Source organism: Paramormyrops kingsleyae, chromosome 7, assembly GCF_048594095.1.
Source record: "Paramormyrops kingsleyae isolate MSU_618 chromosome 7, PKINGS_0.4, whole genome shotgun sequence".
Classification (NCBI taxonomy): domain Eukaryota; kingdom Metazoa; phylum Chordata; class Actinopteri; order Osteoglossiformes; family Mormyridae; genus Paramormyrops; species Paramormyrops kingsleyae.
Genome location: NC_132803.1, coordinates 17,199,254 through 17,212,409, shown reverse-complemented (window position 1 = coordinate 17,212,409; position 13,156 = coordinate 17,199,254). Strand labels below are relative to the sequence as shown.

Below are 13,156 nucleotides of genomic sequence, written 5' to 3'. Positions count from 1 at the left end.
ATATCCACAGGCGGAGAAGTTTGAACAGGCCTTTTCACAAACAAGCAATTTAGATATGCCAATTGGCTTAACCACACATGGGGGGGGTCCACACAACCCTGCAGGTGAAAGCATGTGATGTTACCTACTGCGCCAAACCTGCAGCCTTTATGTCATTACTTTACTAATTACTAATTGTGTTGTGAAATTGCAAACCGCATTGCAATGTCAGATGAGAGGGATAAATTACTTCTAAACTGTTCCTTCTTGCGGGGAAACATTACCTTTCGGTTGCCAAAAAAAATTGATACGATAACATTCCTTTTCTGTACATTCTAGCCAAGGAACACAATGACTATATTCACAATGTGCTCATTAGCTTGAAACTGCGGTCTGGAAGGTATCCCTGAGAACAAAAGAGCCTTATATTTGAACATACAGCATAGCTTGTTTTGTATTATAGACATAGGCAGGCATTAGTAACGATTACATAGTTTCTCTCAGTTGGGGGAGGACACAGCAAATAAAGGGAAATTTATTATTATTATTATTATTATTATTATTATTATTATTATTATGTCAACTGAGATGCCAGCTGGTGTGTTATAGTTGATACCTGGTTCTGCAGAGATCAGAATAACATTGTACACACAAACCTAGGATCCAGCACAGTTTGTGTTGAGTTGCTTCTTTGACAAATGCAATTGGAAAACAACATTAAATAAAGAGATTTGGAATTCACTCAGTCACATGTGAAATAATTTCACTTTCAGACTGACACATTCAGGGGAACAAGTCCTGCCCCCTGCTTTGTGCATTTGCGGTGCATTTGGGGTCCGGTTTTCCCCCACAAAAAACAAAACCATTAATCAATCAATCAATTAGCCAATTGATTATTAATTAATTAAATGATTAACTAAGTACTACAGAATTACACAATACAGGCTTCAGTACAACAATGCATCACAGTAACAACAAATAAAACAAAACGATTAATATGGTTAATTTGAGTTGCCAGATTGCCCATAGGCGTGAATGGTAAGTGTGCTCTGTAATGGGCTCGTGCCACATTCTGGGAATTTCCTGCCTTGTGCCTGTAGCTTCTAGGATACAATCTGGACCCCTAACCCTGCATATGACAAGCAGGTACAGAAAAGAGATGGAAGTTTACTGAGCATTCTGTAAGAAAATCTGACATATAAGCATGTCTGCGGGCAGCCTCAGCTTGCTGTTCTAGACATGAGGTTTATACTTCAGAAAAACACAGCACTTCTTTATTTTCTCATCAAAGTGAAAAAAGTTTTAGTCGGTCTCCAGGCAACATCACTAAGACACAAGGGAACATGGAGATAGCAGGTGATAGAGTTCACCTCATCAATAATCTACGTTTCATAAAACAGCCTGGATGACACAGGCTTGGGATCTACTTTAGTCCTGGCTCTGGATCATCAGCCTGTAGTGTAAGACTAGAAAGTGCTCAGCAGTAAACATGACTATACTGAAAATGGTTGTGTTGGCATGGATGCAACGGTTTGAAAAGAGCAATTTCACTTTTCATGTGTCACGCTCTTTTCAGAGGCTGTTTTGCACCAGGGAAAAAACGTTATTCTGTGGTTATATACAAAAATGGTAATCTCAGAAAGCTTTGCAGAAGAGTCTGATTTATATGTGGTAAAGCATCCCAGAAACACCCAAGAATACAGCTATTTTGAACGAAGTGATTTCACATTTAATATAGGGGTGATTTAATGACACTTAAGGTGATAGAATATCTTCTGTGTCTTTTTCCCCTTTACAGATTTAGGAAAATCAAATGCACATTGAATGCCAAGACATAAAGTGTATTAGCAAACTGGTCCCAACCCATTTGACAATCAAATGATTCATTGTCCAGTTTTCCATTGAGTCTTTGCTTTAATCTAATGCAGCAGGAATATGGGGCAACAGTCATTTTGTTTAGGCATACTGATGTGCTTGAGCACATTATTTTCAAAATCAACTTTATGTGGCTGACAAAAGTCTACAAATATCTTCCGGTTCATTTTAAATTACATAACATAAACGCGTGTTCTCTTATTGCTGTTTACATTCCTGGGAAATTCTAATGCCTTGAACAGGCCATTATGTTAACTGCTGTTTTTTATCATTTGCAAGCTGCTTGTTGAATTTTATTAGGCAAGCTGCTACGGGTTGTGAAGGAATTATTCTTAATATGCTTAAGTAATGCACAGTCTTTCAGTGCATTAGCCAAATTAATTCAATTTGGGCATGGCTAAGAACTGTCAGCTGCTTTGAAAAGATATACAGTATACAGCCAGCATCACTGCAGTGTGTCTGTTGTCAGTCCCCCATCTTTGTGGCTAAAAATTCTTCCCCATTTCTGCGAATAAGGAACATAAAGATCAAATCAGCATCAGACATGGAACAGTGCACCTTAACAACCAGATAAACATCTGTAATGTTATTCAGAGGTAATTTTTAACTGGCAACCAAAAACAAGAAAGCAAACTGATCTGCAGCAGTAGTACAGCTCGAAAGGTCCTACAGTGCCAGCGAAATGTTTACCCCGATCACCTCAGATGCCCTTTCAAAGAAAAAAAAATGTTTCTGCCATGAGTTCCATCCCCCGGATTCTAGAACCTTCACACATTTCACCCTGAGAACCAAGCACCTAAGTGGGCTGTGGACATGTAAGTCATTCCTGAGGTATTACTTCATTCAAATCATCCATTTATTACCAAAATAAATAACAGTGTATGGAAACAATATTACATATTACAGCAGTGAGGAAAGGGTCTTTTTTCCAACATATATTTGTAATATGTTTCAGTTAAACTTTGTAGTTATTAGTTTACACAAAATATTTTGGTGACGGTAGGTAAACACAAAAGTTTGCTTAGTGAAGCAGAACTTAAATTAACCTTGCTTGATTTTTCCATTTTCTATGAGAACTGTACATGTTAGAATTTCTGACTATACTGTACAGTATGTACTATGCTCATTCACCAGACTAAAGGTTCCAATCAAAAACAGCTTCTTCTTTCAGCTCCATTATGGAACAGATTACATGGAGACCCAACCCTTTCGTTGTTTGTATATATTACACAGAAACTCCACCAATTGTACACAGGAACTGAGACAAGTACATTTTGTAAGAAGGACATAATACCTAAGGAGTGACATAATACCTATTGCAATATACGCTATAGTAAAGGCCCCCAGCTCCCAAGTTTTTGGCCACTGAGATCCTGGAGTGTTTCCCTGGAAGCATAAGGCAAAGCATCAGCATGGGTAGGACGCCAATCCAGTGCAGGGCTGCAGGGCTGCAGGGCTGCAGCACACAACGTGCGATTTGCAGATACGAACACGTCTACTTAGGTATTTTCGGACTGCTGCACAAAACTACTAAAAGTACCGGATGGAAACCCACAGAACACAGGAAAAAACAAGCCTGTGTCAACACCACAAACAAAGTATACTGCACCACCAAAGCAGCAAAAAAACCAATACGGTGTATTTATAATGTAGCCTATATAGGCCATTATGATATGATGATGTCGGCAATTCTTCAATGGATCGTCAAGCTAAATATATAATTTAGAGCTAATTGATAATAATTGAACAGCAAACCTCATGTCTTTAGAAGTCAGTATATTTGTAATAGGAATATAATACAAAGGAATTGCATGTCATCTATTACTATTCACAGCATTACCTCTATTAAAATGCACATACCAAACATGAATTATATGTTTTAACTAGAGAAATGGAATTATCACGTTTTATATATTTTTTGGTGCCACTTTACAATAAGGCTACCCATAAAAAGAGTTTACGGATTGTTTATGATCTGGTTATTAATTAGGTTGTAGCACTTTGTAGATTATTAATAGACAATTTTATAAAAAAAATATATATATATAATTAATGAGTTACTACCATTTACAAGTAGCAAAAGGGAGCCTTATTGTAATGTGGTGCATTTTTTTTTACCAACTATATTATTAGAAAACTTCCCAGCGATACTTATTATCACAAACAGGTAGCTGTAATATTGTTTCTCCGTTTTGTTGGCATTTTTACAACGAATTAGCTTACAGTTTACATAGGCAGCACGTACATGGTAAGGTTCTTCTCCGTTTCTCACTATCATGCCCGATAAACCGGAAGGCGTCTATTGACTGAACAACTTCTTAATAAATGAAGGCATCATAAAAACGTATTTAACGACATATTTACTTTACCCGCGACACTGGACTGGATAAGCAGCTGTAAGAAGAGTGAACGAGTGTATTTATTTCGGACGAATTTAGTTGCGTGCCCGTTATACGCGTACGGGCTTATGTTTCGGTTTGAGCCCCAAGTGATGTGAAACTCCAACGCCACACCTACTCAGCTTGTTTTTTCCCCCATTTCACCGGTTTCATCACTCGGTTTTACTTGATGTAAGCAGCGTACGAGAGAACTTCTTGTTAGATTTAAGGTGGCTAGCTACGCGTGTATAATCGGGTCTATTTAAAAAAAAAATAAAGTAAAATTATATATTGCAATTAACACTAATATTTGGAGTACAAAGTTCTCAGTTGTAAACTGCTTCTGATTAGACCTTTATCTCGAGGATATAAAACAACCATGGACTTTGGTTAAGTACCATTTTTGTTTTAGATTGTCATGGATCTGCAAATACATACGCATAATAATATATTATAATATATATGAACTTTTTGCACCCACGGGGAATAGCTGCTTATTCGTCAAAATCGACGCACGAATACTAAGAATGACATTTTACTAAGAACGAAGCACCGTTATGTTTTCCTTGTAAATCCTGCATTTCTTCGTGGTATGAGGAACTCGGCATTTCTCCAGCATGAAGTATTAGTTGGCATTCATTAAGAATATTTCTCTGGCTGCCACGGCTAAGAGCTCGGGCAACAATTTTTTAAATGGAATATAAGACATCGAATCTATTTCTACTGCTCGAGGTAAGTCTTATAAGCAAATCAGAATTACTCGTTACTAAACTCCCATGATTGAAAGTTGCATATAATATGATAAAAGTAACTATTAAATATACCTAAACATAAATTTAAGGTTGACAAGATTGCAGTTAAGGTTTTTTCCACACCTTTTCATTTTCTTACCGTTTTTCATTGTAGAATGAAGATAAGATGTTCTTCTCTATTAAAACTTCTTAAAAAAATATTTATTTTCTTCATATTTCTGTTGCTTATATATTTATTTAAATCTCAGTACATAAAAGGAACTTTGAGAGACAGCCTTTTCATTGAGCCCTATGGGACCTTCTCCAAAATTTTGCCCAAGTACGATATTGACTGTGAGGCAGTTTATGAGTTGGACCCAGTGGAAATTGGAAAAACCTTAGAAATAAGAAGGAAAAATATTGTTGATCTGGAGGATGATGATATTGCAGCTTTGACCTCAGACTGTGAGAAATTCTCCAAAGCCAGAGGATATGCATCTCACCCCACTTCTGAGGAGGAGCGTCAGTTTCCTTTGGCCTACTCCTTAGTTGTACACAAGCGTGCTTCAATGGTGGAGAGGATCTTGCGGGCAATCTACATGCCTCAGAATGTTTACTGCATTCATTATGACAAGAAATCCTCCAAAGAATTTACTGAAGCTGTGAAGAATATCGCCAAGTGTTTCCCTAACGTCTTCATTGCATCAAAGCAAGAGTCCGTGCAGTACGCGGATATCACAAGGCTCAGGGCTGATCTTAACTGTCTGTCAGACCTTCTCAGGTCTCCGGTCAAGTGGAGATATGTTATAAACTTGTGCGGCCAGGACTTCCCTCTCAGGTCCAACTTCGAGCTGGTGACAGAGCTGAAAGGCCTCCAAGGAGCCAACATGCTGGAGTCCAGCAAGCCCAGCAACTTGAAAAAGCTTCGTTTCCAGTTCCAGCATGTGCTTAAAGACGTACCCTATGAGTACCATAAGCTGCCCGTGCGGACCACACAAGCCAAGGAGATGCCGCCATATAATATTGAGGTTTTCAGTGGGAGTGCCTACTTCGTCCTGTCACGCGAGTTTGTGAATTACACTCATGGGAACCGAATGGTGGAAGACTTCTTGAACTGGTCGGCAGATACCTACTCCCCCGATGAACATTACTGGGCCACTTTGGTGCGGGTGCCTGGTGTGCCAGGTGAGATCCCCAGGTCCAGGCCTGACATCACGGACCTAATGAGCAAGACGCGACTGGTGAAATGGAACTATCTGGAAGGCTCCCTGTACCCAGCGTGCACTGGTGTTCACATTCGCAGTGTCTGCATATATGGAGCAGCAGAGCTGCGCTGGCTCCTGAATTATGGCCACTGGTTTGCAAACAAGGTGGACCCCAAGGTGGATCCTGTGTTAATTAAATGTCTAGAGGAACGACTTATAACGCAGCAAAAAAAACTAACAAAGCAGACTTTGATTGGAACAAACGTACTGTAAGATGCATAGTGTTTTGCCAGTATCCTGCTGGCCTATTTCATGTCCATTGAACTCCAGGTTAGATTATAGCTTTGATCCACCAATATACCAAAAAGACGTCCAGTTTTCTAATACTAATAATGCTTTGGCTAAAATGGGTGGTTTGTAGTTTCTGACTGAGATGTTTTTAAAAAAGATCCAAAGCAAAGTGGGAGAGGTATCACAGAAGAAGCTATATCACAATGCACAATAACGTGTGCAAGGTTTGCGGATATAAATTTCTATCATTGGTGTAAACTTGATTTTAATTAATCCATTAATTATTAACATTTTCTATTTGAGACTGATATTTTGCCTTTCAAAGTATCTGACTGAATCAAAGAATTAATGGCATTTGAAAATTTAAAGTTACTTTCATAAGGGAAAATTTACCTAGCTAGAAATGTTCGGCAGTTTTTAGAAAATTTTACAAAAATGTCAGTGAGACACCAGGTTGCCTTTGCAATGATAGAAAAAAAGTGGAAGATTTAGTTTCCAATACTCCATTTTCAAAAAAGTTCAAAACTGTTTATTTTCTAATATATTTTTATTGACAATTAAATGGAAGAAATATTGAAATGGTGAAACAGTCAATGACTGAAGACTGCAAATCATGTTTACAATAAAACTGAGAAAAATAAGGAAGTTTGGCTATCTATCTCTCTGTCACTTTATTTCCACATCCTGTGGCTAATCTGGAACATTTCCCTGAATTGTTACAGTATGTCTCAATGCTTGATTTAGAACCCATTTTTATGAATACTGTCTTGACTACTGTCAAGAAGTGTTGAATATTACGATTTTTCTCAATTGCTTTGGCACACTTCGTAAAGCATACTTAACATTCTCAAGACTATAAGAGCATTTCTCAAAACAGTTCATGCATGTTGCACAACCATATGGTTTAGCTGCAAAAGCCTGTAACTTACCCAAAACAATTAATTAAGGATTCAAAAACTAATAATTCCACCAATGAATTACCAAAATGAAAAGTATAACCAGCTTCATTTTAACCATGAGAGTCAAAATGCGCCAAAGCAATTGAGGAAAAATGTAAAACCACCATAACACACACTTCCCTTCTTGCAAACGTAGCAGAGCAAAAGTTGGCAAGAAGTAAGGAAGTAAACTGGCAAAACAATGGTTACATTGGCATGCAGCGCTTTGCATACAGTATAATACAGTTTTTTTTGCCTGCTTTGGAGAATTTCTCAAATGACAACATTTGCAAAACAGCAAGCGTAATCCCCACACCATAATGTCACTTCCTCACAGCAGAACATCGCTTCTCATTGTTTCACACAAATTTCCCAATGTTTTAGTTCATATGTGCAAATGACTTTCTACAGTTATCATCATTTGGCACAATTGTCAGTTGTTTTAATCTTGTTGGTCAAAATAGATTATGTAGTTTCCCACTGCAATAATTTTACACCCAAAACTGTACAGCAGTGGAAAAAAGCGACTTTCTAATTACAGAAATGACCATTAACTTATCCAGCAGTTTCTCATGAATTGTAGGATGACATCAAGTGACCTTCAAAATGAATGGGAAACATTAAGTGTGCATGTGAAGTGCACTGCTAGGACAGTTTGTATCAGGCTCCTAGAAGCAGAACTGAAGTATAATAAAGCAAAGAAGAAGCCCTTTATTAATGAGAAACAAAGAACGAAGAACCTGGCTGCAGTTTGAAAAATATATATTACTGACCAAGGCACACTCGTAAATTTCACAATAAGTGTGTGTGGTCTCTCAATTTTTTCCGTGGCTGTACTGTATATGCATGAGATCATGGTGTTAGCCACCAGAAGCAAAATTAGCCAATCTGTCAACGATATACTCCATAAATAGCAGTGACAGAGCATTGTGTTTTTAGTTCCCTCAGTACATTTTGCTGTCGTTGTGTCATTCAGTTCTGTGTGACTTTTTTTGTTTTGAGATCCAAAGAAGTTACATGTGTGCTTTCTCTTGCCCGTGAACTTTACATAATGTACAGCACTGCAATGTTGAAACTGGTGTCTTTGACATGAATAAGTAACAGTTTGCTAAAGAAAAATGATCAGTCAGTGACAATGAGAAAATAATAACCCACTATCACCCAGAATTGTGGAGCTCAGGAGCATACTCATACTGACATTTTGACAATACAACTAAGCATTTTGACGATTAAAACAATGCTTTGTTTACTTTTCAGTTTGGTGGGACTGAATAATTTATTGGTGGAATTATTAGTTTTTGAGACATTAATTAATTGTTTTGAGTAAGTTACAGGCTCTTCTTCTAGAAAGTTATTCGTACGTATTTCCAATATGAACCAAACAAAAGCAAACAAACCTTGATCTGTCGTGTATGTCCAGCTAACCTCGTACAGTAATTAAGCTGTTATTATAAATTCGCGGTTGGCTGATTGGGGAGGCCGCTGTCGCCGGGGGACTCCTGGCCTGAGATGCTGCTCTCGCGCTGTGTTTGTGGCGCTTTCCCCTTGTCACATGGCCGGCGCCCATCCCGGCCAAACTGCCGACCTAAGCGGAATCTCCCCTGCACACCCCTTCCTGATTTCTCTACATTAGTATTTCTTAGATAAACTTCAATTTTTTATTTAAATACATTCATCAATAATACATAGACAAAGATGCTCAGATCACAAACTGAACTGTAACTTTGTATCGTCAGACAAAAATACTTTTTAAAAAAATAATTACGCATTAGTCCTCAGTAGCGAAAGCCCCTCTTTCCCACACCGCGCTAACTGGCTCGCGGTATTGGCGCATGCGTATCTGGCAACAAATGTGACGCAGGCAAAGCAGAGGTAGAGAGAGCTCATTTTGCACCTTGATTTATTTTTTTAAGCTAATACCTTTACTTGTTTTATTAACGAAAAATTGACTATGTTTGTAGTCATAGTTTATTTTCATATTGTCAGAGTGATAGAGTAAAAAACTGGTGCTTACTTGATCGCGGGCCCCACGCACTTTGCACATGGGTTTCCTCTCAAGGTCCAAAAACACGCAATCAGGCGAACTGGCGCTTTTAAATTGCCCATAATGTACGTTTGTGTGTGTGCCATGTCCTGGGTGGCCATCCTCTCCAGGGCATTGCGGAGTGTCTAATCAGGGAATTTCCTGTAGGTCACCCTAGCTGTGCGCTGACCAGGGTCAGCAAATATATTGTATTATTACTTCCCTGCTCCAAGATGTATCCCTGTATCTCTGACCAGGATTTAGCAGATTAATTGGTAAAGTAGCATTGTAGTTGCACCATTGCTTTACATACCTAAAGTGAGGGTTCAGATCCCTCCCCTGCTGTATGTGTGTGTGTGTGTGTGTGTGTGTAGAACTTGAGTGCGTATCCTTTGGACATTTTGGTGTTTCCCATTGGCCTCTCCAAATTGCACATAATGCGTAATTTAGTGTGCATGCCCTGCCTCGGACTGGCATGCGCTTCAGGATATCCTGTGTCTTGTGCCCCTTGCTTCCTTTGAGGGGCTTCCACCAAACCTGGGGGTTTGACGAAGTGCTGCATTCAATGGTGAAAGCAGTTTTCTGTTCTAATTTTTCTATTGAATTTGCAAAGAAAATGTATTTTTATTTGTTCAGTGCTACTGAAATACCATGGTACAGAGCTTAGAGAAGATCATTTACTCAGGTCACACGTAGCCACACATTCCGTGGATGTTTTGGATCTCGGGAACGGCAGCAGGTAGGCACATCGTGATGAGACACTGGGGCCTTGTTCAGCACGGATCCTGTTTTGTTTTCGCCCCCTTAGCAAATTCATCTGTGTAGCTGTTCTCTGGTCAGATAGTACAGGACAGGAAACATATTGAGATGAGCATAACTAAAACTGAACTATAATCAGTGTCCGCATAGTGTTGAAGCAGGATTAATGGAGACCAGAAAGAACCATACAAAGTACTACTTTGTTTTGTCTAGTTAAACTGCAGACTCATTTGACATGGATCGTGATGCGGCCCTTCATTACTATTTTGGTCACAAAGTATGCCAACACCCTAACAGAATGCTTAGACACTTTCATTATCAGTGAAAAGCCAAAAAGCAGTAAATTGAACCACAGGCAGCCATCCTGTGGGTGCTGGAGGGATGACACACCCACAGGAAGGATCGAATTACCAGTTTAATGCTTTAATGTGATTGGCCAGCTAGCTTTTTTAGTTGCTAGGGCGTGGATCTCAATCTGCATTCTTCATAAGGGCATGTTAATTGTATGTTAATTGTATCGCTGTTGAATTGTATGTGTGTTAGAAATATTACGAGTGGGAACATTATTTTAAAAATTTATGTTCCATTTATGCAGTTATGTGCCATTTCATGTTGTGTAAAATGTCGCTGATCTCCACACATCTTTACACTGTCACACCCTGCATCCCATCCCCCTCATTCAATCTGTTGTGTGGCACTAATAAACCACACCTGTTACTTGATTAATCTTGCCTCTCATTACAGCCCTTGTGAGGATCACCCCAAGTGCCTCTCGTTTGCTCCCTCGTCAGAAATGTATATAGTGCCTCCCTGTCTTGAACTCCCCAGTCCAGTCATTGATGTTGCTGCCTGCTCTCCCCAGTTTGACCTATGTTCTCTCCTGATCCCCTCGTAGTCTGTTTTCCTTTTACACTGACCTGTAATTTCAGTTAATAAGGCCCCCTTTCATTTTCCCAACACCTACATTCACCTCCATCCTTTCATGTGATGTGATACACTGCTTATATCCTACTGCTATTGGTTAGATTTGTTTAAGTTAAAATGTATAGGCTGCTGTGCGTGTGGGTGTTGCCGGGGGATGTTAACTATGTAGCGCACCCACTACCTAAGTCATTACAGAAGATAAATAATACCAGCAGGAACTTATTTTCTTGACCGGAAAAAATGTGGATTGCCTTCTTCTGGTGGGGGATGAGCTGCTGCCCAAAGTAGAGGAGTTTAAGTACCTTGGGGTCTTATTCACAAGTGAGGGAAGAAGGGAGCAGATTGACATGAGTTTCCTCTGCAGGGACCCTGGGTTCATCCTTAGGGATAGGGTGACGAGCTCATATATCCGGGAGGGGCTCAGAGTAGAGCCTGTGTTCCTCTGCATCGAAAGGAACTAGCTGAGGTGGTTCAGGAAGCTATCTAGGACGCCTCCTGGATGGCTCCCTGGGGAGGTGTTACGGGCATGTCCAACCAGGAGGAGGCCCTGGGGCAGACCCAGGACACGCTGGAGAGGGGTTAAAAAAACAAAGTAGGTTAAAGACAAAAAAAAAAGGCAGGGACCAACAAAGGAACAGCCCTAATACCCCAGCAGCAAACACACAATGACCAACTGAGGAAATGGGGCAAGGGCAGGTACATATATACATATAATGAGGGCTTCAACAAGGGACAGGCGTGGGCTGCTACAGAGTACTAAGGACTACAACTAACAAGAAACAGGTGAGCACGAGAATCACTACAGACACAAACTAGAAAAGACTAGAAACATAGGTACAGAACATAATGTAACTACAAGCAGGAGATAAGGAGCAAAAATAAGGAACTAACAGAAATACACCAACATAACCTAAAGAGGGGTACAGTATACAACAAAAAACGGTGCCGCTTTACATTAAGGCTGCCCTTATAAAGGGATTATCAATGGTTCATTAGCAGGTTATTAATTAGGTTGTAACATTTTGTAAATCATTAATAAACAACTATAAACAAGATATATAACAGTTTTCTTCTTATAAATGGAAGTAACTCATTAATAAGTGGCAAAGGGTAGCCTTATTGTAAAGTGGTACCCAAAAAACAAATGTTAAATTATACATTTTTGAGGCTGCATGGCCTCTAACAATCCTCAGTCCCATGACAGTAGGGATTCTTTTCTCATAGCTGAGTGTTCAGCCCATTGAGCCACGTGGCAGCCCAGGACACAAGAGCATAATATAGGAACTGAAACAAACCTGGGATATAACAAGAGACGATATGAACAGTGCCATCTGCTGGCCAAATGGGGAAACGACACAAAGACCAGGGCCGGACAGGGACCAATTCTGACACTATCCAGATCCCAGAAGCACAGAATAGGTTTTACAATAAGTCCAGTGTCCATAAGCAATAACCCGTGCGTCACACATTTTCCATTTGAAACAACCTTGACATTGTCCCCAGCACAGACCAAACATAACATTGCTGGGGTACATCACTTCCTATACACCCAATTCTCCCATTTGTCAGTCACTCAGTCACAAAGATTAATGTGTGCAATATGTGAGTGGGTTATGGTTATGAGTACCTTTTTAAGAGGGAATGGGGAATAGGTCTCATTGCCTTTGTCTTCATTTCTTTGTGGAAGTTGTGGGCTGTTGTGGAAACAGTTCATATGTTTGTAGTGGCCTACCAGCTGCCCAGTGTGCACAGAACAGTCATGGTCTACGGAGTTTCCATCAGTCAGTAGGTATTTGAAAAGGTTTTCACCTGAGGCAACTGGTTATAAATATACACATTTTTTTAAATTGGAGCAGCCATGTTAATAATTAATAATTTTGTCCTAGCCTTGTCACCAAAAGGAAAAAAAAATGTTCTCAGAAACTGGATTCTGTTTCATATCATTAATCTTTACACACGCAGTGGATTTTTACTTCTGTTCTGTTAATCTCTTCCAGGAAGAATGCCGAAATCTCAGGAGGGGATAAAATTATTACATATAGTTTCCAATGTT

The 13,156-nt window shown here is 39.5% G+C and overlaps 1 protein-coding gene across 1 annotated transcript; it reads left to right on the top strand.

The window, feature by feature from the left end:
- The first annotated feature begins 4,414 nt into the window (after positions 1–4,414).
- On the top strand, positions 4,415–7,104 carry LOC111849963 (glucosaminyl (N-acetyl) transferase 4). The gene is made up of 2 exons (XM_023823325.2): positions 4,415–4,964; positions 5,139–7,104. Exon 2 carries the CDS (start codon positions 5,140–5,142, stop codon positions 6,439–6,441), a length of 1,302 nt encoding a protein of 433 aa, XP_023679093.2. The 5' UTR covers positions 4,415–4,964; position 5,139; the 3' UTR covers positions 6,442–7,104.
- The last annotated feature ends 6,052 nt before the right edge of the window (positions 7,105–13,156 follow it).

What these genes read in the sequence shown, in the direction of transcription:
- LOC111849963 (XM_023823325.2), top strand. Translation starts at nt 5,140, where the DNA reads ATGAAGATAAGATGTTCTTCTCTATTAAAACTTCTTAAAAAAATATTT.